Source organism: Drosophila suzukii, chromosome X (assembly GCF_043229965.1).
Source record: "Drosophila suzukii chromosome X, CBGP_Dsuzu_IsoJpt1.0, whole genome shotgun sequence".
NCBI lineage: Eukaryota > Metazoa > Arthropoda > Insecta > Diptera > Drosophilidae > Drosophila > Drosophila suzukii.
In genome coordinates, this window is record NC_092084.1 from 25,199,315 (window position 1) to 25,226,872 (window position 27,558).

The following is a 27,558-nucleotide window of genomic DNA, read 5'->3' on the forward strand; positions in this document are numbered from 1 at the left end:
AAACCAAAGGCAAGACTGCCTTACTGTTTTGTCTTGGGTAACTCTGATCTGTAATCTAAGCAGAACTTTCTAAAAATCTATTTGCGCGCAATCAAAACGCTGGAAGTCGGAATAAAGATAAGCAACTACATGTTTAGAAAGAATGTTACAAAATTCACCGATTTTAAGGAAGACTTCCGTTCTTAAGTTATAAGGATGAAAACGGAAACGGGTTTTTACTAATATTCCTGTGGCTTTGAATGCGCTAAAGGCAGCACTAATTTTGAGATATTTCATTATTTTTTGAAGTACCTATATATGTATATATTTTTTATATTTTTTTTTTATTTTTATCGGCTATATTTGAAATTTTAGATATCTTCCTATGTCTATAGTTCTCATACTCGTAAAGCAGGAGTCATCATTAATTGATCTATCGATCATACCTTAAACTACTCCTATTTTATTGAGGCTTTCAAAGGATACTTTTAAATTGGGCTTTGGATGGATTTAAATATGCGAACTTTGTTGCACATTGAGAGATTATTTCTCGGCAAAAGAAGCCACGACATGTTTGCTGCCTTTGAAATCACAGACTGCTTCACAATCGATCAGTCCAAGATACTTATAAAGGGTCTTATGTCGAGGTAAAGAGCCGAGCACACAAGTACATTTGCTGAAGTTGATGTCTATATGCCAATCAAAAGTCCATTTGTCAAACCCTGTCACGTACTCCAGCAGACCCAATGTTGAGTTATAATTCTAAAATATTTTTTCTAAAGTTTGAATTCTAAAATTTAAACGTTCGGCACGATGCAATAAAAAATGCTGAACTATTTTGATTTAGCGTTTCGAATAGGACAATTTTAGACAGTTTATTTAATAGGCCGATCGTATGATCTAGTGTCGTCACAAATATTGATATCAGTACTTTTGTGTGTTGAAGTTGCGATCGTCACTTGTTTTTCACGTCAAGGAGGGGTTTTTGTTCGCTAAAATAATATTAGCTGAGACTAGAATTTCTTATCGACTGGTCTGTCAGGCAAGCTTGTTGTGACTTTTGGAGATCCCATGGAAATCTCCGGACTTTTTGCATTGTTTCGATTGGTAAGTGACGCTCTTGCCGCCTACTGCCCAGTCACTCAATTCACTCGTTTATTCGTCCTTTCATTGTTCGCTCATTGTTTTGTTTCTTGTTGTAGCAGTTGTTGTAGTTACGTTTAGTTTTGCCGCTGCGTTGTTATGTTAGGTTTTCCTTTGTTTCAGCACTTGCAGCGGAAATTGCCGAAAGGAAAAGACAGGGGAAAGGCATTGGAAAAGCTATGGAAAAGCGGCAGCAACAAAGTGCTGCAGGCTGCAGACAGGCAACACGATATGGAAATTGAAAATCTGTATGCAATGTCTGTCCCGATTTCGTCCTTCAGCCTGCGGTCGAAGCTTAACTGTTTCGCCGCCACATGTCCTTACAGGTAGGAAAACGAAATGGAGCATATGAAGCATAGAATTCTTTGCCAGATCATACATAAACTTTTAAGGAACTCATACGTTTATTAAGATAAAGTATATTACAAATAAATGAATTTTACTTATGAGTTTTAAGCTTACATTGTAAACATCTTGATGGGATCTTAAAGAATTTATTTAAATTTTATTTTGAAGAACATAAACCCACCCATAGTCCACAATTTTAACATTCTTTAGTAGATTAGTTTAAAATTAATTAATTAATGCCTTGGTAATCGATTATAAATCATTTTATAACTATTAATACAAAATACTTTAAAGCTAGCTTTTAATGCCTAATCATGAAACTCAGGTATAGCATTTCATGATCCAACTATCAAGTCAGGTTATCTAAAAAACCCAATTTCATGATATATTAAGTTCATATTTTAAGTAATAAACAAGTAGTTTTAGGGTAATTAGAGAGGAAACTTGGTTCCATTTTAAAGGTACGATGTATTCCATTTTTTGAATGTACCTCTTAATATTCCTGACTTCAGCGAGACTGTCGGGTTTTCCCCCTGTGCACAGTGGGCGTGGCACACCCCTTCTTGGCCCTGGTCTGGAATTTCAATCTAGACAGAAGGCAGTCGTCAGGAGCTAAGGAAAAGTAGGCGGCGGACTGGGACTCAAGCACATCGAGTGGCACGTAGCCATACACACATTCCCATTCACATTCAGATTCGCATTCGCATTCGCTTAGGTGTATGTTGACCGTATGGCCGCCACAGACAAACATGCCACGCCCACCACCGACTGAGCCTCCTCCCGAGCTTACCAGTTCCTGTTCCGGGGAATCCCCTGGCCATGCCCGACCTCCCCGCTCCCCGCTCCCCGCTCCCCGCTTTCAATTTGAGCAGCAACTTCCGTTCAATTTATTGTTGCTAATTTTTCTTCACTTGGCTGAAAAATATTTTCGTTTCTGCGATGGGTCGACCAAAAAAAAACAGGGTGCCTGGGGCCTGGCGAACAAAAAGCAGCCAAATTAAATTGCTTTAAATGAAACGATGATTGAAAGGCCTATCACCAAACACTTTGCGGCACGTGAACGGGTAGCATCTGTTGGGGGCCCACTGTAAAGCCAGCCTTTGGGGTTTCACGCTTGTTTTCCTTCTGCAGCTAAAATGTAATTTCCTGATAAATACTTAAAAACCTCATTTAAATTGGAGTGCCAAAATCAATCTAAGCCCTTAGTTTACTTGCTGTCTGATATTTTGGATGATTTTTAAGCAACAACATTTATTAGACTGGGATTTGAAGGGGATTTTGTTATTTAAAAATTAAAATAACCAGGAGCTAAGCTACTTGTTTGTTATATATTTCAAACATTTCCGTTCTTTCACTTAAGTCCTTCATCATTCATATTAGATTATTACAGGTCATAAGAAAAATGGTCTAATCTGTGATAGTTGTCTATACAATTGCATGAAAGCTGAGAAAAAAAAAGGACAAACATGTCCGATTATATAGACCAACAGAAATTTTCGATAAATTCGCATTTTCTAACCATAATTTTCCATTTTACCTATAGTCTATCAGTTCTGGTACTTGTCATTTCTGGTATTTTTAAAATATCACTATTATTTTTCGGCTCTTTGTTTATTTTCTTAAGAATGGTAACCAACTTGGGTCCCCTTTTTGCAATTTTGGAAAATAGTTACATATGCCTTGTATTTATTTGTTTACGTTAATTTATCAACCCTTCTTAAAGCCAGGCTTACTTGAGGTTCATAAAAATTATAAACCGTATGGTCCTGATAAAAATTATATAACTATAACAAAAAGATTTGAACTAAAATCCAAACAGAATAGATATTAAAAATTCACATTATAAGATACAACTTAGTCTTACGTGGTTTTGTTTTTATTTTAGGAGCCCGCTTGACCGGAACACCCTGTACCCACTGCAGTTGCAATCCCGGCTTGGTTTGATGACCCGTGCCGAGCAACAACAGGAACAACAGGACCTGGTTGGCACGCCTAATTTTGTTTGAACATGCCATTTGGCAGACATACCCCTGCCCAACACCAGTAGTTTCTTGCCCTCGTAGGGCTTTATCTATGTACACATATGCTACTCACATGTGCGGCCCAGTTCGGAGCCCCCTCCTGACTTCCCCTCCTCCGCCTGGGTGCCACCAGTGTCTGGCCGTATCGAGTCTATTATATGGCCTTCTCCTCCGGGATTCATGGGTGATGGGGCAGCTCCTTTGCAGTGTTGCAGTGTTGCAGAGCTGCATTGCTGCAGTGTGTTCCATTTGGCTAGTTTATTCCTCACATAGGTCCCCAGCACACTTGTTGCCCCCAATGTAGGACTGGACTTCTCTGAGCAACCATACTTTTTCTGCCAGTGCAGGCGTTCAGGGATTAGCGCTATCCATTTGTCAATTAGCCGCCCTGCGCCGCATGCCAAGTAATAATTTCATTTTCCTCGACTGCTCACAGATCGCTTCGCACATTTGATGTGGCTGCCACTCCACCGAAGCGACCGCCGCCCACAACCGCGACCCCGCCCCCTTTGGCTGTACCCAGTGCGTTAATTAGCTTAAAATGTTGATAGACAGCGCATTGCGGCTTGTGGCTGCGACTTTGGCCCTTCGGGACTCGGATTTGGATTCGTATTCGTATTCGAGGCGGGCTCCTCTGTCGACATTTTGGCTGTGGTTGCATTGTCGACAAGTCGGGGAACAAAAAGTTACTCTTGATTTCGTCCCAGATTCGTCAATTGTGGAAGGCCGCCGCCGCCCACTTTTCGGGGCCACAGTTTCCCAACGCATTAAAAGAGTCAATAGGGCAAAGTTTGCCGCTGTTCCTTGAAGCAGGGAGCCTGGAGATGCACTGCATCAATCACATTTCTGCTGGGTTCAGCAGACCGACTACTTGGTCATTAAGCGACAGAGTTGCCACCAACGCCCAAAAGTTCTGGAAAAAGGGGGATTACTTTTGTCCTGGGCAACCAGGAAGTTGATTTGCTAATTTATCCTCAGCTGGATTTGGTCTCCGGCCATTCTCTTGGGTGATTTATATGCCCTATGTGCTGCAGCTCACAGATTAACTATAATTACTTTATATTTTATGGCATGGTCTTTGTTTTGATTCTTAAAATGGTGTTTGCTTGTGTCCCCGAGAAGTCTGGCGATGGAATGGAATCCATTTAACAGACACAGAAGTCAACAGATCGTTAAGTATCTTTGCTTTATAGCGCCAGTCAGCTAGTCCTTGGCCATTTACTGTTCTAAGTTTTACCCTTGGATATTTATAATGCGTATTACGCTTACTTAAAGCCCGCTAATCTGATCAGCCATTTATGGTTCAGTGGCGGCCAACATGTGTCCGTCCGGGTAATTAATACTGATTTCCCCCACGCTCGTTTGCCGTTTAGCGAGTGACAGCCAGAAGCGACAGGCAACAACTTCACCCTGCTGCGTGTGTCTCAAGGTCTGCGCACTTGTCTTGAGTACCCGCAAACAACCTGCAGCCCCCAGAACCACCCCCCACCGGGAACCCTATTTATCGCTTGTTCAACACCGATTCGGCGTTGTCTTTCCGAAACTTTCCTAATTAAGCAGCGCCAAATTAAATGCCTGGCTCAAGTGCGACGACTCTCTACACACCCAGGAAATATGTGTGGCGAATGGGGGAATGGTTAAGAAATCCATCCCATTTTGGCCACAAAGCTGGAGTCACCTTTGATGCCTGCCAAGAAAATCGATCCGGGCTGCAAATCCCTGCAATCGGAGTGCTAAAATGTCTGCATTTTCCAATTCGAATTAATTAAAGTGCAGTCCATTCAAAGCCATCGCTCCCCTTTTCGCCCCCTCTGTTTTTGCTGCTGCTGCTATCTTTGTATCTGCGTGTTTGTCATGCTGTATTTACATATGGAATAAATTCTGATACATATTTCCCTGGCCTTGGCCCGTCCGTGTAACAACTCCGGACTGTCCTGCCATCCAATTAGTGAGCGCAGCTACTGCGAATCAAACGCTTGCGAGGGCAGATCAGAAGTACACAGATATGTCCTTCAGTATTCACAGGAAACAATCAATTGGAGCAACATAAACAAAACTAAGCATGATTACTTAAGGGATGTAAAGGGGTTCTCGGGATATCCGATTCGGATAGTACAAGGTAATTTATTTAATTTCCTAATGATGTATGGTTGTACAAACTTTAAAAGAGAGAAATTTATCTTCGGTTACTACCTGAGGAACCAAGCGAGGAAAACTATTCCAAGTTCCGAAACGATGGGTTCGGAATATAGCTATCGTATTGTCAATTTACTCCAATCGATGTGACATTTTCCTACCATCCATATCCACATAAATTTAAACGCATGTTTAATTAATCGGTCGAAACAGATACAAAATATGAAGACCAATTTGACATACACAGGTTCAATTGACGTGTTCATAAAAGTATTATGTTTACCATTAAATAATGTTACATTGATATTGAAAATTGTAAAACTAAATTAGTGCGAGTATGAGACAATTAAAGCTATTACTAATTTTGTATTTATTTATATATATATATATCCCAACTTATCAAAGTGAAACTCAAGTTTACATAAATAATATCATATTTTGTAAATTTTCCATCAGCAATATCGATTATTAGAAATCACCATTTATGGTTATATGGTCCTCCTAGAGGATCATTTAATTTTACTGCCAAGGAACACCATATTTTCTGAACGAACCTCGCGTTCTGCTTTGTTAATTTATTATCTCTGCCAAAGTTAAGCCGGGTCGAACCATTTGATGCCAAACCGAAATGCTCTGCATTCCACAGACCGAGTTATTTAGGAGAGAAATCAACCCAATCTATTAAAATTATGCCGAGTGTGGGCTTAATTAAGCCTGTTCAGCTTGCCTTTTATCCATTTCCCTCGATGGTAATACACATCACCAGGATTAGTTAACAGCCAGTTTATTTTTGGCAGCCGCTTTATGCATTTTAAATAACGCTTCCGGTCGGGAAATGGAAGTGGGAAATGGGAAATGGGAAATTCGCCATTGTCGCTCGTCCGTCATTTGAAACTCAATTAATTCGTACACCGAATGCTTTATTGTCGCCCCCCTCGCGGGCCACCTGAAAAGTATGCTACAATGCTACGGCAACTGAGCGAGTTAATCGCTCATCAGCACGCAACGAGCAAGTGTATTTAATTAGCAAACAAATGATTTTGATAGCCGGCCACGCCCCGACGCCTCCCGCCCGCCCACTGGGCCATAAAATCAACGAGAGAGAAAGCCAAATTATTTGGCCATAAAAATTTGTCATGTAGAACGAGTCGCGAGTGGCGGGGAATTGAATGGAGGATATATGCGGCATTAGCGTTACACACTGCGGGAAAAAGATTAATTTAAATTTATCATACATATGTAAATTTGATTTAAATTTATTCAATAAAGAGTGATGGGGCTTAAACCGAAAATCTTTCGGTTGAATTCTTGCTAATTTATATAGTTTGGTTTCCAAGTAATTGAGTTGATTGGTTTATTGAAGCTGACTATCTATTACATTTATGGGCCTAATTCGTAATAAATATGCATTCGAACAAATCATTCACATTTTGTGGTTAGTATCCTTTAATCTCTATGAGTAAAGTAACGCCCATAACGCTAAAATGGTGTGACTGGCTCCCACATTTTGTATATTTTGTAGAAGTGTGAATCGGATTTTATTCTTATTAGCAATACAAACCTTCCTACCGAAAATTGTTTAAATTGGACCACTCCTTAAAAAGTTATAAGCAAATAAAGTGTGCAATCTCGGAAACAGTTGATTTGCTACATGCATATCTCCATCTCCCTCGCACTGCCTTCAGTTGAGAAACGTGTATCTGATAGTCGAGGGGGGAAATATTGAGTTATCACATGATTTTGGATTTGATATCGAAGGGCTTACACTTTCTTTAGACAAGCTGTGATGCGCCCAAGCAAAAAAGTCCCTTAAGCGATAGGGATTTTCGGCGAAGAACAGTATTCAATTGAAATGCGGGATAACATCCCAGTTTCTTACTGTGTTCCCACATTAATGCCTACCCCCTCCCAAGCGAATCCCTTGTAATGCGTCTTAGGCTGGGTGCGTCCATAAATTAGCAGTGAGACGACATCCGGCTCCCCGCTCTTGAAAACTTTTATCAGACCCTCTACAGACCCCGCCCTCCAAAATCCCCGCATTGCGAAAAAGGGAGGGAAGTTTGAGGGCCTCTTTTGGCCAACTGGTGCGATGCGGCATTGACTGATTATGGCTGCCAGCAGGCAAATAAACACACAAAAAGGTAAGGCAACAATGGAATGGGGCTGGGTGGTTGGGTACATGGAAATTGATAAGCCAGTTGCTGCTACTTTGTAAACAGCCACACACACATATTTGTGCATTTTATGTTTATTGTTTTCGCTCACTTTAACCAACCCAAACACAGATACACATTCAGATACTTTCTACCACATGCACAGGTGAGTGCCTGTGAATACCCTAGGATATCATGGCTTTATTTGTCTATGCCAGCGACGGAATGTGAGTGATCGCTCAACCGAAAATATTGCATATCTATGGCAACTGACGAAAAACGACAACTTTATTTTCTACGAAACTCGTTATTATTTTAGTGACTGCATTTGAAATTCGTCTTCAATTTTTTCCGCCCTCCCCCCTAAATTCCAGCTGCTGCTGCTGCCGATATCTGTATCCTTGCGCCCTTGGCTTTATTTGTCTCCGGCTTATGGCCATAAAAAAATATACATAGAGTACATATATTTTCTATGCATGACACAGTGTAAGCCAGCTTGGGACCTATCTGGGCTCTCCAGGTCCGTCCTTTGTATCCCCAACCGAATCGATTGTGGGGTCAATTGGTCGGCTGGGTCCTGAGATTTTCCACTCCATAACGGCACTAGTGGTGGGCCTGCAGTTCCGATTCCGATCCCGACTCTGATTCCATATTAATGGCATTTCTAATGGGCCAGCTCGGGAGACCCAGATACATTTACCCGGTAATTGCGCAATTATTTTATTTGCGCAATGCGCTAACCAATTGGAAATCGAAGGAGCCCCCGAAGCTAATTATTTTAATAGCATCAATCAAGCCAATTTTCGCCGTAGAATTCAAACAGAATGGAAACAGAAACGGAATAGAAACGCCGTGGAGGACTGTCATCATCAGTGCAACAGTTAGACCAGCGTGCGAATAATTGCATACTTCTTTGCATGACAGACAGGGGCGGGATGATTCAATGATTCGGTCATGGCGTATCGTCTAGTTATGGCACTCAAAGTAATTGCACCCAGCCAGTGGGTCACAGTCCCCATCTCCATCTCCATCTCCATCGCCACTTCCAACCCCATCCACATCTCCAGCAGGAGGAGTTCTGTCCCGGGGGACAGACTCTAAGCGGAAATTGATTTCGCAAGCCTTTGGCTAATCAGGCTCAACCAGAACTTGCAACTTTCAAGCGGTTCGAGCATCGATTTTTACGCCTCCCACTGCGGCCACTAAGGATGCAGCCCAGCAAGGATGCGCTGTTAATGAAATCCGTCGGTCGAGGAGTATATTAGGACGAGGATGGGGTAGTGGGAATACGGGACGTGAAGATCATTTGGAAGACTGTGAAGGGCTCTGCAGGAGGACAGAGAAAGAAACTTCACATTATTAACATCTATTTGATATTATTCGAGTAAAAAATACTCTATACTATATATGTCTAGGGCAGCGTTTGGTAGCATCCCATTAGGGGATAGCTCTGCTCGAGTTCTGCCGCCACGCGTACAATATACAACAGCGGTCGGTACATGTGCTGCCAAGTAAAAGTTACACAATTATAAAGCATAATTTTCATTGAATTTTGTTCCCTTAACTGTTGAAGTTCCCAATTGTTGGCTTATGGTCAGCTGTTTATCAGCTGTTCCATGCAGAAATTTCAGCAATTCAACAACCAGAGTTGTCACCTTATAAGAAAGTATAAGGAAGTATACTTCATATAAAAGCCATAGGAACACTGCAATATTTTAGATTCACCATTACGCAATTGTTTTTTTTTAATCCATAAGGACGTATACTTTAATTAATTTTTACCTTATTAATAATTTTAGACCCTCACTTAAATGAAAAAAACTTAGAAAAGTTTGAAAACTAGAAAAAGATTTATGAAAACTCAACAGGAACTATTTCAAGCTGTTCCCTCCTCGACTCTTGCAATTTCTTGTTAACAGTTTAGAGATCAATTTGATATTTATTAATATAAATTTCACATTACGTAAAACTTTCTTAATCGCACTTATTTTTAGCTAGTACAGGACCATTCCTGGCCAACTTTCTTGTTATACTAAAAATGTATAGTATAGGATTTCCTTATAAAATCAAATTGATATTGATCTATCCCCTTGTGTAAAGAGGCACTTACAATCCTTCAATGGAATAAGAAAATAGTGCAGTGAGCTTATAAATAAATATAGAACATGGAATGGAATGAAGTAAATTACCCGAATGCCGTGTCCGAATCCAATTAGGCTTCGCTTAAGCCCACTAAGGATGTATTAATCCCGACGAGGCGGCTGACATGGGTGTAGGACCCACAAATTGAAACGTAAAATAGTTCCGCACTTCGGATCAGTCAAATTTAATGGCGATGGAATGGCTGGGAGAGGGTATCTCCTAGGGAATTCACACTTCGTCCTTATCTGGGCGATGTTTCCAGGGTTCGGCGTTTCTTTTATTTGATTTAGCTACTTGCTGCCAGCGCTTGAAGGAGACAAGACAACTATAAAAGCGCAAGTCGAGGAGGGGGGGATAAGGATGAGGGCGGGACGAGGCTCATGGATGGATGGCCACATGGGTGGCCAGGGGCGTAGGGGCGGTGGTTTTCCAGAAGGGGGGCGCTGGCTTGGGCGCTGCGGGTCGGAAGAAATTGACAAGTTTCTACTTGAGTGTGCAGTCAAAGAGCATTGGCTGAGCTCTGTGCCAGAGTTTCCATGGTGTGTGTGTGTTTCAGACTTGTGTGTCGACAGCAGGCCAACCCATCCAACCCAGCCACCCACTGCCACGCCCCCCTGGGGGCCTGCATTCGCCCTCGGTCATTGACTTGCCGTTCGGTGCTGCAATTTGCTGCAAAACGCTGCCCGTCCCTCGCCACCGGCAATTGTCAATAGCAACAAAATTTCAAAGCGACTTCAATGTTCTACGAGCATTTGCAGAACAAAAATTCCTGGAAAGCAGACAGGAATAGAAAAAAAGACGGTGGGGGGGGGGGGGGGGGGGGGGTTTGAGCACCCCGGGGGAGCAGCGAGTAGGGCGCATTGATTTTGGTCAATGGCCTGTGGCGTCTCGGCCTAAACAATTATGTAGTGTATGTATAGACACAGCTGCGGTCAAAATAATAGAGCAGGAAAGCTCTGGAACTCAGACCCAAGCTATATGTAATTAAAGCTATTTCTCTGACCAACACTTTATGACCAAATATATATATTCTCGATCGAACCGTAATCAAATCGAGGCAGCCCCCCTTTCGTAACTTGCGACTTTTGTTGTCTGTCAAAATGTTTAACGGTGCGTATGATTAATCTTGATGGGACTCGGGGCAACATTTTTTTTTTCCATCGACTTCGACTGCTTCGTCCATGGAATTCAATAACAGGAAGGGGGGGGGGGGGGAGACACAAAGTGGGGCAGTGAAAAGTTTACTAATTGCAAATTAGTGCAAACATTTTAAATTGAAATTGCGGCAGTTCAGAGGCCTCTTGACCCACCCCTTTGGCCCCCAGCTGATTACTAATTGACCCCCGAAAGTATTGATTTTTGCGGTCTGTTTCGATGATGTTGCCATAATCGCTGCAGGGAAACGAGATCCCCACAGAAAGCGAGCGAGAGATGTGGCACATCAATGCGGCTTACACCGGATTTGGATGGGGCCGAGGGACTATTTTGTGGTCATGCGGACTTTGGAGGCGCCACCAGGTTGGCACTTCGAAACTGGGACTGCCACTGCCACTGCCTCATGACCTCGCCTTGACTCGGTTTTTCCAGTTCTGTTCACCCAATCCTTGAACCTCTTCGCAGGGAAATGCAGAAATGGGAGCAGAGTCAGACATTGTTTACGCGTCGGGGCAAATACTTTTCACATGGGCGGCGGCAACACACAGTGGCACACAAAAGATTTCGCTGAGAGCATTTCGCATTTGCATTTCGGATCCCCCCCACCCCCCTCCTTTCGCCGCTTACAAGGGATAAAAGGTGTGGCATTGTGGCTGCTGCAATTTCATTCCAATGCCTTCTACCATTTCAGCCTTTGTGCGGACAATTTTCAAGATTAAAAAGTCGCGAATCTGTATTAAATTCTGGCCGAAAATTAATTGCTTTGCGCTGGCTGGCAAACGTTTTCCTCTGGATTTGGGCCGTTATCCAGTGGCGCGCGAAAAGGGGGTCGGAGGTGTCGGCCGACGTGGCACAACACTTGGAAAATAGCTGACGGCAACTCTGCATAATTGAGCAACCCTTTCGGGCCTTGCCCTTAACCTCCGACATGCGTGCCCCGACTATTGATGAAGTTCAGGCCGCGCAATTGAAGGCAGACGGCGCGTGCGGTGAACTTTTCTGGCTTCCTTGGCCTCCAGAGCCTCCAGAGCCCCCAGCTATGCCTCCCAATCCCCCAAGTTGTGGTCCAATCTTACACCTGCTCAACCCTTTTGGGTTGGGAGCTCGGCGGTCACGCAGGGAAGCTCTAAACGGTTGACAAAAGGCTTCGCTCGGGTTCCGCGAAGGCAACAGTAACAGATGGCGGGTACACAGAAAGGAAATTTACATATCCCGGTTACCCAAACAAAAAGGATTCCATTTGGCCATGTTACCACTCATTTTAACTTGTAAGTCACAAGCAATATCGATCCCGAAAACATCCTCCGAAGTCAAGAAAATGCTTGTAGGCAAGACTAAGTGGCATATCAAGTATACGCCATGGTACCCACGCCAATATGATACCATTTTGCGAATATACTTTTCATTTAAAATTCATTTTTAAACTGCAAGTTATTAGATTTAAAGACAACTTTTCTTGTCTTTCGTGTTTTAGATTGAGAAAACTAGTTATCACAAGGAAATATTAAGTCGTATATGAAGTATACGCCATGCTAGCCATAAGAATATGTAACCTAGTTAGATAAAATTAATGAACAACAAAATATTTTAAAGGATACTATATATTGTTCATGTAAAATACATATTTTTGAATATTTAAGGGGTTGTATACACTTGTACCCGCTAATAAGTTCGACTTTCCTTAAAGAATACTGCATTTTATTGCTAACTGCCTCTGGTTACCCAAGATGCAATCTTGAAACTTTAAACACTATTATTTCAGAAAGGTGTTTTCCGGAAAATGGTTTTGCGGTGAACACGATTCCGGGAAACTATAATTCCTATTCCTTTTGTTTTTTGCTACTTATCAAAGAAGGAATTATCTTGTCGCTGAACGAAGGAATTGTTTTTTCAATGAAATTTAGATTTCTTAAAACCAAGAAACCGTTTTTTTATCACATCGAAAAATCACTTTCTTAAAACCTTTTCTTCATATAAAACCAAAATCCCAGAAATCCAGCTACAAGTGCATATAACCCCACAAGTTCCTTAATTTCTGGCTAATTTAAGTCAAGGCATTTTGATAAATTTGAAATTCTTGGTAGTCAATTAATCATTGCTTCATTTTTGGCGAAAACCACTTGTTTCAATTATAATTTAATAAGATTAATCTACGTTGACCAACCCGTTTCTCCCGGTGCAGGGGTGGGGTGGAGAGCAGCTTGATTAGATTTGAGCCCGGACAAGTCAAGCCACGTCGCGTTTAAGCCCCATCAAATACCGCCGGGCCTGGCTGGTATTTTTTTATTTTATGTTTTTTATGTTTTTACGTTATGCCGCCCCGCCCCCGTCCCCGCCCTCGTTATTCATTAACTTTAATGAGTTCATTTGACTTGCGCTTGGGTAGCACACTGTCGATTTGCGGGCGGGCAATTTTAAAAGGCTTGAAACTGAGGCAAGGTTGCCTAATTGACAGCCAGTCGTCGCAGTTTTGGGGCCCAGATGAAAGGCATCTGTGTCACTTCCAAAGGGGGTGATTGGGGAGTTACGGAGATGGCTTTTAAAGCCCTGGGGGACACACTTCGCCGGCAGCTAATTGAATTGCATCGCTAATTTCGGGCCTATTAGCTGACGTTTTAGCTTGAAGATGGCCAGCACTCAACACGTTATGAAGCGAGTCGTTGCAAAATTCGGGCATTTAAAAGGAATTTCATTTGGAATCTTTAAAGAAATAGCAACCCTAACTGGTGAATTAGGTTTAAGAACAACAAATTGACTAAATGACAATGCGAAATCCCCAGAAGAAGAAGATAAACCTCTTCTGCTCTAATAAAGCCCAACGAATTTCTTTAAATTTCCATGCAAATGCCGCCATTTTTAGAATGTTTTAGGATGGCGAAAAATTAACAAAGTCAGCGTCCTAATAAGGGGATTATGGGCCGTGTTATGGCCATTAGCTGCAATTCTACGCTTCTTTTTTTTATGGCAAATTTTGTAATTTGCTGACGGAATGCGGAGCGTAAAGTAAAACATTGAGTCTCCCACGTAATTGACAAGGGTGCAAGGATTTATAGCACACCCCAACAGGATGCTTGTTTTTCGGAAAGTACTGGAGGCTTATTACAAAATCCATCGAAATCCTTTCGGGCTGGAGTTTATAAAACTCCCTAAATGAACTTTACAAAAATATATTAACAGGGTAAGATCAAGTTTATATTTTTTAATGATCCCAAATCGATTAAATATACCATAGCCTTTAGCTTTTTCACTGTAGTCTCATCATTATCATTATCACCTTTACACCCACGAATCCAACAGCCGAATCTTCCATCTTATTTATGACAGCTCTGGTTTCGAAATATGATATTTCCAAAACAGATTTGAGGGAGCGGTGAAACTGGGACATGCCATTATCTTGCCACATACTTTCTGGCGAATCACTCGAGCGGATTCCGTCGTTGAACTTTGCAATGTGCCGTCGCTGCCAGAGTTGCCACAGTTGCCAAAAAGAACCCCCTCCCCCAGGGTTCCAATTCAGTTGTTAAGAGCAGAGCGTGACAACATTTTTAATTACATGCCACACAGGCAGCAGAAAACAGCAACAGGCATAGGCATTCAAATATCAAGTACGACAACAGGCTGGAAAATAATTTACGCATTTTACACGCACCCCCGAGAAAAACTTTTGGCTGTGTGTTCCAGTGTTTTTCTTTGGCGTTTTCATTAAGGAAATCCATACGGCATTTCGGGACGGGAAAAGGGGCAGGCGCGTCGGGTTTTTACGATTCCTGGCGCGGAAGGGGGCGTGGCTGTCTTACCGAATGCAGCCCAGAGCACGCGCCTCTGTTTGCCCAAACCCAAATGGGAATGGTAACACAGGAGCCAAGTGCACAAAGAAAAAATATATTTTAATAATTTTAGATTTGTATCAGGTTTTTTCGTTGGCTGATATACCGAAATATCCGAAATATCTACTATACGGCATTTCATCTCATTATCAGTACCGATTTGTCTTATTTCTGGGATAAACCGTTCCCTAAAGGCATTCCATATACAACAAATCTGTAACATAGGAAAAAGTACTCAGTTGATAAAGTATACAAAACAGATGAGATTATGCAAATATAAAAGTACTCATATACGGTTGATTCATGCTTAAAATTGTTTGATTTATCAGTGGCTATATGGCCTTATGGAAAAGTAAGTGAGAGCAGCATGATTGTACTGTCAAAAATACAACTGATTCTTGAAGTAATCCGCTGATTCACAGACTTATAACTAAAGAATTGTAATCGAAAACCCTATCAAGACTGCCGAAATACAAAATGCACTGGGCTTATGCAATTATTTCATGAATAAAGAGTAAGTTCATAAAAAGCATTTTATGAGTTTGATAGCAACGATGGCCAACAATAGGCATAAGCTATTTCAGCTGTAAAGTATAATAGATATTGTTGAATTTTCTTGTAATATACAGCTGTAAGAAAACTGCATTTTATAGCTAACTGCCACTTGCTAAACAAGCAGCAAACTTGAAACTTAAGGCGCGATTATCTCGGAATGGCGTTTTCCAGAAAATGGCACTGCAGTGGATACGATTCCGGGAAAACAAGAAGTCGATCCCTTCTTTTAAAACTTTTTCTTCATGTAACTGGCTTATGAAATTATTTCTTGAAATGGGGAAAAGAGTAAGTTCATAAGCAGCGTTTTATAAATTCGATAGCTCGCGGAAGTTTACCATAAGTTCACTCCCATTGTACGAAAAGGATCATTACCGCTTCATGAATTTGCCTTCGTCGTATACGCGTATTCAAAAATGCATGAACTTTACAGCATAAACATGTGAATTCTTGTATCGTTAGTACTATATCGTTAGATAGACTATATTATCTCTGGTGAATCAGACTTTCTTGTAATTCTACACAGAGAGAAGTATCCAAGAACATTGTTCTTGCATTGAGAACATTGTTCTTGAATTGAGAACATTGTTCTTGAATTGAGAACATTGTTCTTGAATTGAGAACATTGTTCTTGAATTGAGAACATTTGTTCTTAAAAACCGTTTAAGTACATTTCGGTATCAATATTAGAACGAAATGGTGAGAAGAGAAAAGTTAAATTGAGTTTATTTAACAACTTTATGATACGTATACACTAAGGACTGAACTAACAGTTTATTTGTACATACAATGTACTTAAATACCGCCAATTCAACTTGACTTGAGCAAAATAAAAACATTTTCAACTTAAAAATGTTCTATTTTTAAGAACATTTTCAACTCAGATGAGAACGTCAGAATATTCTCTGTGTAAGTACGCTAACTTTAAAGCAAATGTCAGGCAGTTTGAAAAACCTTTTCGAGGTGCAAAAACAAAAATTTGTATAGTTCTCATTAACTCTTGAGCTATGTTCCCCGAATTTTTCACCGTGCGCCTGCAGAGACAGCAGGCATATGGAAATTGGGTGAGCGGGAAATGGGAAATGGGAAATGGCAGCACACACGTGCTAAGCCCGAGTCAAGGGGAATCGATTAAATTTCTTTTAATGCCCAACCATAAATTTCCCTTTCGAGCTCCCTTTTCCATTGTCAACGACCTTTCAGCGAACGCAAAGAACGCAAGGGAAAGGCAGCCGGCAACAGAAAGAGCAACAGAAACTGGAACACAAACAGAAAAGGAACCAGCCCCATGCCCGAAAATAAAAAGATAAAATAAAACCAAAATAAAGCAAAAATTATGTCTAACGTCACATTGCCGAGTTCAGCTGATTCTTTATCAGCGTTAAGTGCCGGGATCCATCTACCCCCACTGCCACTGATTATGTATGCCATTTGTTGTGTGCGAGCATGGCAAATAGCAGGCCCAAAAGTGACTCCATGGCCAAGGGATTCCTTTCTGGGATGCAACCCTTGTCAGTCCGAGGAAATGGAACCATAAGCGACTCTACAACCGATCGAGAGATAATACTATTAGGATTTATCAGCAAGTTAATTAAACTTTTCAGGGCTTACAGGCGATTGATGAAGAGGTATATTGTTTCTAGTTCCACAAAAATATTTACCTCCTCTGATACCTAAATTCAAGCGATAGATTGAATTAAATAGGTACATGGCTAGCTTGGATTCAAGTGATCCCTTAAACCAGGCTTATATGGGATTGCTGGGATATAATAATCCGATTAGTCACAGAAAAACCACCCACCTTAGTCAATAAACTTTAGTTTCTTTCAAGGGAAGCTTAAAGTGACACCTCCAAGTACACAAAGAAAATTCTGACGCTCTCATCTGAGTTGAAAATGTTCTTAAAAATAGAACGACATTTTTTAGTTGAAAATGTTTTTATTTTGCTCGAATCAAGTTGAATTGGCGGTATTTAAGAACATTGTATGTACAAATAAACTATTATTTCAGTCCTTAGTGTATACTTATCAAAAAGTTGTTAAATAAACTCTATTTAACTTTTCTCTCCGTGTACTTACACGGTTTTTAAGAACGAATGTTCCTAATTTAAGAAAAATGTTCTCAATTCAAGAACAATGTTCTTAGATAGTTTTTTCTGTGTAGGTTTGGTTTATAATCCCCTTTGTTGACTATAATCTCTAAGCTGAAAGATGTGTAACGTTCCAGGGTATCAGCCACTTCGACCCATTCTGCCAACCATAACGCCTCGCTGGCGAAATGAGAGATTTGCGAAGAGATTTACGCGAAACACCAAAATGAACTTTTGTGTGTAAATTTATGTGCAGTTGGCGTTCTTGAGCTTCCGAGTTGGGGGACAACAAGGAGCCCAGGACCAAGAAGCTAAGTAAGCAACGCCATTAGCCGCTTAGTTTTTGGCCCTCAAAAGAAGCGCCCGCCCCGAGCATTTGGAGCTATGTATCTAGGCATTTTTATTGCTGCATTCCGTGGAACAACATCAAAACAGCGCAGAAATCATCGCTTAAGTCAGCTTTTCTGTGGGCTGGAGTGGGCTGTGCCCGGGTCCCAGGCCACTTCCAGCATTGATTTTTGCACCGAAAAGAAATCCGCAGGTGGGAAGCAGCGACAAAGACTGAGATTGAGATTGAGTTTGAGATTGGGGGAGAGATAAAGTGCGGAATGTGGCTGTAAATAGAAATAGAATGCTGCACTTTAATCTGCGCGGGAATGCGGAGTAGCCGAAAAAGGTGTCCCAGAGGGGCGGAACTTTCTCCCAAGAAAGTGCGATTACATTTCGGCACATGAATATTCAATGAAATCGGGCTCAGAAAATACCGAAAGTCAATGGGCCTTAAAATGGCCTTTACGGCTGCCGATCATAAAGTTAATGCTGCACCTGATGAGCGAGCCACTGGATGGATACATTAGATCTGGAGGGACTGTCTAGGCTACCATCGCCCCTGGACCCCGTGTACTCATTAATTAAGGCCAGCCTAAACACCCCTTGGCGGGCGAGGCTGCCATGGTTGGTCAGTGAATAAATACGCCTTGGCCAGGTCGAATTGCGAATGTGTATTTGGCCACAACGCCCACACATGTAGTCGGAAAGGCAAATAAGCGGCCAATAAAAATATTATTAATACGCCAACGACAACACATGGCTTTGCACGGAGAAAAACGTCATTGGGGCTAACCAATGCTAACCAGTTTATTATTATTATTTTATTCGGATGCCACTTATCAAAATTAAACGTTGTAACGCACTAATGATGCCCCAAAGTTGGCCCCTCCAGCATTCTGCCAACGAGGTATCATTTATTTCTCTCTGTGTGCCCTTATCGCCGTTGTTGTGGCACCATCATTCAGGCTGATGGAAATGGAAATGGAAATGGCCTGGGAAATGGGGCGAAGGCAAAGGGAAATTAGCAGCAGCGCGCACATCAGCCATCAAGAGCAGTTGGGTGTGTTTTAGCCATAAATTTATTAACTTAGTGTCACATTTATAGCCACTCTGCTAACCGCCAACACCACAACGAGCCGCGGGCAACAAGAACAACGCCGGAAGGGACTGGACAGGATAGTTAGGAGCGGGAGGATGGCGAGGATGCACTCCTTTAAAATCAACTTGAAAATTCGCTACCGATTACTAATTGATGAGCCATCCAGTAACAGAGCATTTATCTAGGATTGGCCTTCAAGTGGGGAGTTCCCACGGCAAGACAGCTGCGGAAAGTGCTTAAGTCGGTGACGACAAAGAAGAAACTTTAGGACCTCTTTATGTATCGTTTAATAACCAGAAAAGACGGATATCGAAAGTGGATAAGTGTTATTATCTGCTTCCTCTGAGCTACTTTTAATGATCATAATTGGTAATTATGCGGGGCATTTGTTACTCGGAAGCTAAATTAAGGCCCATAAATCATTTTTGCTTTATAGGATAATGTTAGTACTTAATTATCAATAATATTGAATGTGAAAAAATAAATAACTTTTATATGCATTGTGTTATTTGGCCGAAAGACTGCTATGAAATATTAAAACTTATTTATCCTTTGTTTTTCGATTGTTATCTATAGTATGTCATTAAAAAAGGGACCAATCATTTAAGTAGTTAGTTAGTTAAATAGCTAGTTGAGGTTTTCTAATACAAGTCGTCTAGGGCTTTGTAAAAGTTAATTATATGATTATTAATTTTTTAAAACTGGTAATTAGGGGGGCACCTTCCCCCCTGCCCATGTCTGTCTACGCCCTTGTTTTATTTGTGTGTTGATTCCTAAAATAAATGTACAAGCTATGAAATGTATTTTTTATTAAAATAACCTTTCACCGTTCTTAAATCTGGAGAGCTCCAAAACTTTAAATCGAATTTGTCAATTGGAATTTGCATCAAAGCTTTTTTAGTATTCGAAGAACAAAATTTAATACATATACGTATGCGAATTTCATGGAGTTCACCCTCTTTTAAAATAGATTTAGAGAACTATTGCATTTTAATACACAGTGAATGTTTTAAAAATTATATAGTATGTTCATTAAAAAGTAAATATTTTAGTTTAGGACTATTATTTTACATTTTACTGAAGCATCCTTTATGGACATAAATATTTGTTACACAGAGAAAATTTGTAAAGTTTACTGTGTAAAAATAGGACAAGAAATTGAAAACCAAAAAGGAACTTAAAAAAAGTGCAAGTAAAACAATTCATGTATTAAGATATTCGCACCTAAAACATTGTTACTTGTTTTAATTTACTTGTACTTGTACTTGTTTTAAATTAAATAGTACCCAGAGAAAATTCTGACTTTCTCATCTGAGTTGAAAATGTTCTTAAAAATGGAACGACATTTTTAGGTTAAAAATGTTTTTATTTAGCTCGAATCAAGTTGAATTGGCGGTATTTAAGTACTTTGTATGTACAAATAAACTATTAGTTCAGTCCTTAGTGTATAATTATCAAAAAGTTGTTAAATAAACTAAATTTTCTCTTCTCACCATTTCGTTCTCATATTGATACCAAAATGTACTTACACGGTTTTAAAGAACGAATGTTCTCAATTCAAGAACAATGTTCTTGGATAGTTTTCTCTGTGTACAAGTATGTTATAGAACATTAAATATTTTAATTTAAGAATTTTATTTCATATTTCACTAAATGGTACTTTATGAACTATTACATTTTTTTAATGTGAATTGTTTTAAAGAAGGTTTCTTATAGGGTCTTTTACAATTCTTCGATTCTTCCGACATTCTTCCCCGGATTAACTAAGCAATTTGTGCTAGAGTCCTAGCGAACTTAAGGTGATTTCGAAATCCAGGGACGAATGTGCCGCGTCTTGGCTCATTAGTCAAGTTGGCTTAGCCGGACTTAGCCGAACCGGAGGGTGGGTATACCCACTTTAGGCCCCATTGAGAAGTCGGAATCATTAGTCCCGGGCCATGCACCTGTTGTGTGGTCCGTGGGCGCCTAAGTTGGCTCCGTTCGATCGGATCAGGACCCGTTATCGCGTGGTCCCAAAACAGATGTCCCGCCGGAATCAATTTCCCACCATGAACATATATACCGTCGATAAGTGTATGTGCGATAAACAGAGTCACTGGCCAACAGATAAGCACACAGAGATCGACTTACATTCACGGTTGCAACTGTAGGTGGAAGTGGTGCCTTCTAGGTCAGGCCGCCGAAAACATGGAGGGTGATGGTCACTCAAAAAAAAAAAACAAAAATAAAAGTAAAAGTAAATAAACAACCACGACGCGAATTTGGAATTTGGGAGTACGGAAATCCGGAAGGCGTTCAAAATCCAACGGAATCGGGACTAAATCGAGACTATGTAGATGCACCTCCACCTCTGAGAAGGCAAACCGACAGCTTCGCAGTCTCGCGACCAACTGAAGCCCGAGGAGTCCTGGCAGCGGCATTTAAGCAGTCCCACTTTGCTGCCCCCCGGAGTGTGGCCTTGGGGGGGGAGGGGTGTTGGCAGTGGGTGGTGGGCGGTCGTGGATGGCGCAGTAAGCCGGCAGCACCTTGTAACGGTGTCGCACAGCTGGCTGGAAAGCTCAGTAAGCAGCTTTTTCGCAGCTTTCGCATGCGACAGCTGGCAATGCCACTCGCAGCTCGAGCTTTCTTGCTCTCTCACCTGTTTACGTACGAGCATGCGAGGGGCAGACAGCGATACTTTGACAGTTGTCCAAGACCAGGGATGCAGAAAAACTTCCCTGGGAAAACTGCTGGAACTGAAAATACCCCGTACTCTTTAGTACTCAAAAAAACCACTGCAATACAAATTTTTAAATACATTTTTGTGTTCGATAATGACTCTTCTTTTTTTGGAGAGTGTTTTGCAAAAACTTTTTTAGATCGTCTGAAACCTAGCACAAAAAAATTCTTCGGTAAAATTGCCCAATAGTAAAATGGGCCCAACACATCGAATTGGCGATTTAACCCATTAAATAGCTACTCCTACGTAATATGTTAACGTAAAGTACAGTAACTATTTTTATAGTAATAGTAAATATACATAGGTAAAATGAGGTGTGGCTTATACTTGACTTCCAGAACGCTAGAACCAGTTCGGAATTCTAAGCATTGGAGAAAATTTGTAAAGCTATAGTTGCATACTTTGGGGTGGAATATTTACTTTAAGATAACTATTTTTGATAGTTTATTAATCATTTACTATTGCAAAAGCAAATTACAGACATCACGTGAACATACCTATGTTATTAGTAGTTTACCTATTAAACAGTAAACAATGCAAAAACAAATACATATGCATATAACTATTTTAAATAGTACAGAAGTATTTTTATAGTTGTATAACTATCTGATTGGACAGTTTTACCAAAATCATGTTTTATTTTGTATGTATAGATATTTCTGAGGCAACCCACATATGCATAATTTTATATCCTAAAAAAAAACTTACTAATATACCGCTTTAAAATTAGGTAATAAGAGTTGCTGGTTAAGGAGTACATTCTTGTTAGCTTATCATAACCTCATATTTGTACCTACACTGGGAACTCCCGACCAACCCCTGAGGAACAACACCAAGAACCACCATCCGTTCAAACTAAGTTTATTGCAGATCAAAAGAATCCTCACACCCGGTTTGCCGGCCACACAATACCCTCGATATAGTCCAGGAAGGAGCTCACTCGCGTGTAGAGGCCCGGGGTCTTGGTGGCGCAGCCGAAGCCCGCGGAGATTACGCCCAGGATCGAGTACAAGCCGTCCACCTCGTCCGTCTCCAGTATGAGCGGACCCCCGGAATCGCCCTGGCAGGCGTCCTTCACCTGCTTCTTGTCCGCCGCACACAGCAGCGAATCGATCACACCCCGCTTCAAGGCCCGGATGGTGCTCGGCTGCTCGGCGAAGGATGCATTGCACTTGTCCACAGGCACCAGATCCAGACCAGCCCGCAGCAGGATCTTCGACCTGGCCCGATCTGTAAATGGGAGCAAGAAGACGAGAAGACATTTGTATATTTAAGAAATATTATTCGTTGAAGTTGTTACTATTACTATTCCATGGATTTGCTCTGAATAATCAGCATCCCATACTTACTAGTCACATTCATAACGCCCCAACCGGCGACATAAACTTTCGAGTCAGGGGGTGGACCATCGCGATCTATGTAGAGGCAGGCAGGACGAATGGTGTCGGACTCTTTCGCATCCTCAGCCAGTTCCAGGATGGCGATATCATTGTATTTACTACTGCTCGTATAGTTCGGGTGAATCTGGATGTCAACCTATCAACAAAATCGGCTTAAGCTTTGCAGAGCTCGGATATTCTAACCTTTCGATCCTTACCACATTGATGTCCTGATAGCCCGCCGTAGGATTCTCGATGGCCACGGCACCCAAACGGACGAAGGCTGGTGTAGTGCTGTCACTATTGACGCAATGGGCGGCAGTGAGGACGAAGCGACTGGCGATGAGCGATCCGCCGCAGCGGAACTCCACGGTCCCGAAGGTGTTGTATGCAATGGCCGCCATGTGAGGATAGATTCCCAGGGCCACGGGTATGCCGCCCAGGATGTGAACGGTTAGGGGCCTGTCGCCGGACCGGATCCTCGCACAGGCTGAATTGGGGAGTCACCATTGTTTGCATTTATTTACACCAGATTATTTAAATAGCATTTGATTTTAAGTTAACTGTTAAGTTTGTATCTTAAACCAAATATTTGAAACAATACTGTTAAACATGGTATAAGAAGTATAGTCTTTTTATACCCTTACAGAGGGTATAATGATTTCAGTCACAAGCTTGCAACGCAGATATACTTTATCCGACCCGATAAATATATATATTCATGATCAGCATGACTAGACGAGTCGATCTAGCCATGTCCGTCTGTCCGTTTGTCCGTCGGTTTGTACGCAAACTAGTCTCTCAGTTTTAAAGCTATCGTGCTGAAACTTTCCCAAAAGTCTTATTTCTTTTGCAGGTAGTATATAGGTCGGAACCAGCCGGATCGGACAACTATATCTCATAGCTCCCATAGGATTTTTTTTTTTAATATATCTTAGGTGTTTTTTAACATATAGCCTCCTAAGCTTGGAAATAACATATAGCTGCCATATGAACGATCGGAAAATTGGTGGGAAAATATTATGACATATTATTTTATACTATTGGGAATATCATTTTTTGTATTTTTAAGAATTTAGAATTAAATTTAATAAAAATCAGACGACTCTAACATATAGCTGTCAAAGAAACGGAAATAATGAAATAATTATTTTTTTAATATCCCTGAAGCAAAAAACAGTCCTTAAAAATTTAACATGTTGTAACTAACATTGATTATTTCTTATAACTGCAAGGGTATACAAACTTTGACTTGCCAAAGTTAACTTCCTTTCTTGTTAAATATCAATACAGTTTGTTTCATTCCTATGGTAGCTACAGGATTTAGTTGTCTGAAGCAGATCAAGAACATATATCACCGCAGATAATTCGCGGGCGGATATGGGGGATAGATTCCCCCACTCGGGATATATAGTATATGTAATATATATTTAATTCAAACATTTTTGATTTCTACTCAAAAATGTATTTGTATATCCCCCCACAGCCAAATTCTGGATCTGCCACTGCTGCAGATGGAATGGATTAGTAACAAAAGAGAGCGCTATTATACTAACACTTTGGTGCTGGGAATATATTAAGTAACCATTTGGTGTCACGCAAAAATTACTCTTATGAAACAAATACATATTTTGTTTAAAAATCTCTTTGAATGGGGAGGGCTGAAAAATTATAAACCCTCTTACATAATCAATACAATTACATAATTTTATATCCTATATACTCAAAGCTATGTTGGCAACATGCGCAAAATACAAAATTGCAAACATGCTGAAGAATTCGCGCTTTTGCTTGAATGCCTCTTACTATGGTTTGATTTTTCAACAACTCAACTCTTAAAAGGATATCTGAAATAAGTCCTAAGGATCTGCTAGACCATTTTAACTTAGAAAGAGACTCACCTAACGCCGCTGGTCGCTCATTATCCGGGACATTAACGCGCGAAGGACTGGTGCTGGGCGTCGTCGAACTGTGAGAAATGGAAAATAGAATTATTGATTATTGGGGCTACGAAGGATTCCGCCCGAGACAGAGACTGCATGCGGTTCCCTGGCTAAGGCCAACTGATGTCCATGCCAAAACTAAGCTCAGACAAACCGCATCTCGACTGGAGTAAAGGTGCTGGGACTGGGTGTCGCGTCCAGATCGTTGCTAGGCTCCTTCCAAGGTTCTGGTTGGGGCTCCACGTCCCTGTCCTGGCCCCGGAATTTGTAGGGCTCGAAAGGATCCATCACATTTGTGGGCATGGCCGTGGGCGCGGGCGGGGCTTGGGGTTCCATGGGCACTTCCCGGGCTGGCTCGATCTCCATTCCCTGCTGCCGCAATCGGTCGTTGACCAAGTGGATAAGATTGTTGTTATTAAAGACTGGATCGGGATTCTGCGGCCTTTGCGGTCTCGAGCGGGGCGTGGTCAATGGGCGATTTACAATCCGGGGCTCTCGGTTTTCCCAGCCCCACTGCGGGTGTGTGGGTGTAGGATGAGATATTCCCCAAGCACCCATGTTCTGCATGGACTCGTGGGTGGGCATATTCATGGACCCGTGGTTGGGCATAATCATGGATTGGTGGGTTGGCATATTCATGGATTGGTGGGTTGGCATATTCATGGAATGGTGGTCGGGCATATTCATGGACTGGTGGGTGGGCATCTTTAAGGACTCGTGGGTCTTCTGTGGCTTGACCGTGGTGCTAAGTAGCTTGTTGAAGTCAAAGAAGTTCTGGTTATCGTCCAGTCGAGATTCCTTTATCCGTTCGGTGGTCGTGGGAGGCAGTGGCTTCGGCTCTGGATCTGGATCGGGTAGCCTGCTGCGTTCAGAGGTCGTGGCAGGGACTTGGACCTCGGGAGCTCGGCTGTGAGAGTGAGAAGGGTTAGTCTGGCGAGGACGCCGGGAAGCGGGGCATGCAACATCGGCGGGCACAAAGCGCAGACGGGACACACACACACACACAGAGGGCAAACAGGACGATAGACACACAGGCGTTGACAAGGACACGCTTACTCAGTGGAACAGCAGGCGACGGTGGGGCAGCAGATGATCTCCTCGCGCGCCCCGAAACCACAGCTCGGCACCTGGCTGGTGGACAGTGCCCCCGACCTGAGGTATCCTTCGATATTGTCACAGGCCGAGGAAGCGCGGCAAATTCCGGGAATGTCCGACTTCAACGTGCACGCATCACCCTCTGCAACGAGAAATGGCCCAGGCTGGGGAGGATCTGGTGTACAATCCTAGGAACTTCCTACATACCATCCCCAACTGTTAGCTGGGCGGATGTTGCCAGTACCAGGAGGCCCAGAAGGAAGTTCCCTCTCGCCAAGATCATCTTCAGTCAGCTGAAATTCCCGGAAAGATTAGTGAATCCCGTAAAAGGGTAACCACGTCTACGCAAATCGAACTTGGAAAACCTTTTTGTGGCAGGGGAAGCCCTCGTAAAAAGTTTGTGGAAAAACAAGGGAGATCTGTTTCTTTCATCAGCTCGCCTTTCAGCCGATTAAGCCGAACCTGCCATTGACCCACTTAATGTGAAAACAAAAATATTCTCTACGATTTCGTAGGCTTCAAGCCAGACTTCGATTATTATTCACTGTCTATCTGTTGATGGTAAGCCAGCGGAAAGTTATTGTCTGCTGATTACGAGAATTTCACCAGCAGCAGCAGGTGAGATCAGATGATTCACTAGGGGGCCTGCCGTTTATCTGTTCACCGGGAATTAACCACCGGCTAAAGACGTTACCCGCTACCTGATATCGAACCTCTTTCGGTAATTGCTGATAAGAAAGAAACAACTGACAATTATACTTTTTAATTGACAAGCCGTCAATCTGTCTGGAACTCTTCTAGCGCGTTAAGTATCCAGTATCGGTTTTCTTAAATAATTAGGCTCTGCTTTAATAATTCGGTTCTGTGCTGAATCTAGGTACCTGAATCATTTACAATCAGCTTCCGGCCTTCCGTAGTTATTTTCCCTTTGTAAACACGACAATAGCTAAAGTGGAGCATGCAATATATAGTCCACCTACTTACCACCGACCACTTTCCGCTGTCCGCCTTATCGAACGCACCTTTGACACGACCTTTTTTCGGTCTCTGATAAGGGAATACGTATACGTATCGATGATGTTTATTGAGTGCGTCGAGCACTGTGAATACGGCAAGCCAACACAAAACAGCACCACAAAAAATAAAACAGCACAAAAATAAAAAAGTAAATAAAAACCAAGCGGATCACAAAAAAAAACACAGCAAAAAAGCACACCAGCAGAGCCAACAAAGCTGAAAACCGGTGGCTATCGCTGGGCAAAACCGAACGAATCGCGGGATCGGCGGAATGGGCGGGCTATTTGGTGGCTATGACCGCTCAGCAACGCATCGCCCAAGCAACTGAAGCCCCGCTTGGGCAGCGGCTGGAGCTGGAACTCGCGGGGCCCGCTGAACGGCGGCCAAGAAGCGCCGGACCCGGCAGCTGATAGCACCCAGGCCGCTCCCCT

The 27,558-nt window shown here is 42.0% G+C and overlaps 2 protein-coding genes across 3 annotated transcripts in view; both read right to left on the bottom strand.

The window, feature by feature from the left end:
- LOC108010457 (uncharacterized) overlaps positions 1-21,370 on the bottom strand; it is a 47,507-nt gene extending 26,137 nt beyond the window's left edge. The window contains exon 1 of the mRNA XM_017075326.4: positions 21,105-21,370. The gene's annotated coding sequence lies outside the window, so the exon portion shown is untranslated. The remainder of the gene's footprint in view (positions 1-21,104) is intronic.
- Positions 21,371-22,538: 1,168 nt separating this feature from the next.
- Positions 22,539-27,456, bottom strand: Hayan (hayan). 2 transcript variants are annotated; one of them, XM_017075342.3, is made up of 8 exons: positions 27,095-27,456; positions 26,318-26,403; positions 26,072-26,252; positions 25,170-25,922; positions 24,974-25,041; positions 23,291-23,562; positions 23,043-23,229; positions 22,539-22,923 (listed from the first exon to the last, which is right to left on the bottom strand). In XM_017075342.3, exons 2-8 carry the CDS (start codon positions 26,391-26,393, stop codon positions 22,577-22,579), a joined length of 1,884 nt encoding a protein of 627 aa, XP_016930831.2. In that variant the 5' UTR covers positions 26,394-26,403; positions 27,095-27,456; the 3' UTR covers positions 22,539-22,576. The 2 variants fall into 2 exon arrangements, with proteins under 2 accessions (XP_016930831.2, XP_016930833.1); XM_017075344.4 differs by lacking the exon at positions 25,170-25,922 and having other exon boundaries at positions 27,095-27,453.
- Positions 27,457-27,558: the final 102 nt, after the last annotated feature.

What these genes read in the sequence shown, in the direction of transcription:
- Hayan (XM_017075342.3), bottom strand. Translation starts at nt 26,393, where the DNA reads ATGATCTTGGCGAGAGGGAACTTCCTTCTGGGCCTCCTGGTACTGGCA. An exon ending in TTTACTCCAGTCGAGATGCG is followed by an intron (nt 25,042 to 25,169) that starts GTTTGTCTGAGC and finishes CATTTCTCACAG; the next exon opens with TTCGACGACGCCCAGCACCA. An exon ending in GCTATCAGGACATCAATGTG is followed by an intron (nt 23,230 to 23,290) that starts GTAAGGATCGAA and finishes TTTTGTTGATAG; the next exon opens with GTTGACATCCAGATTCACCC.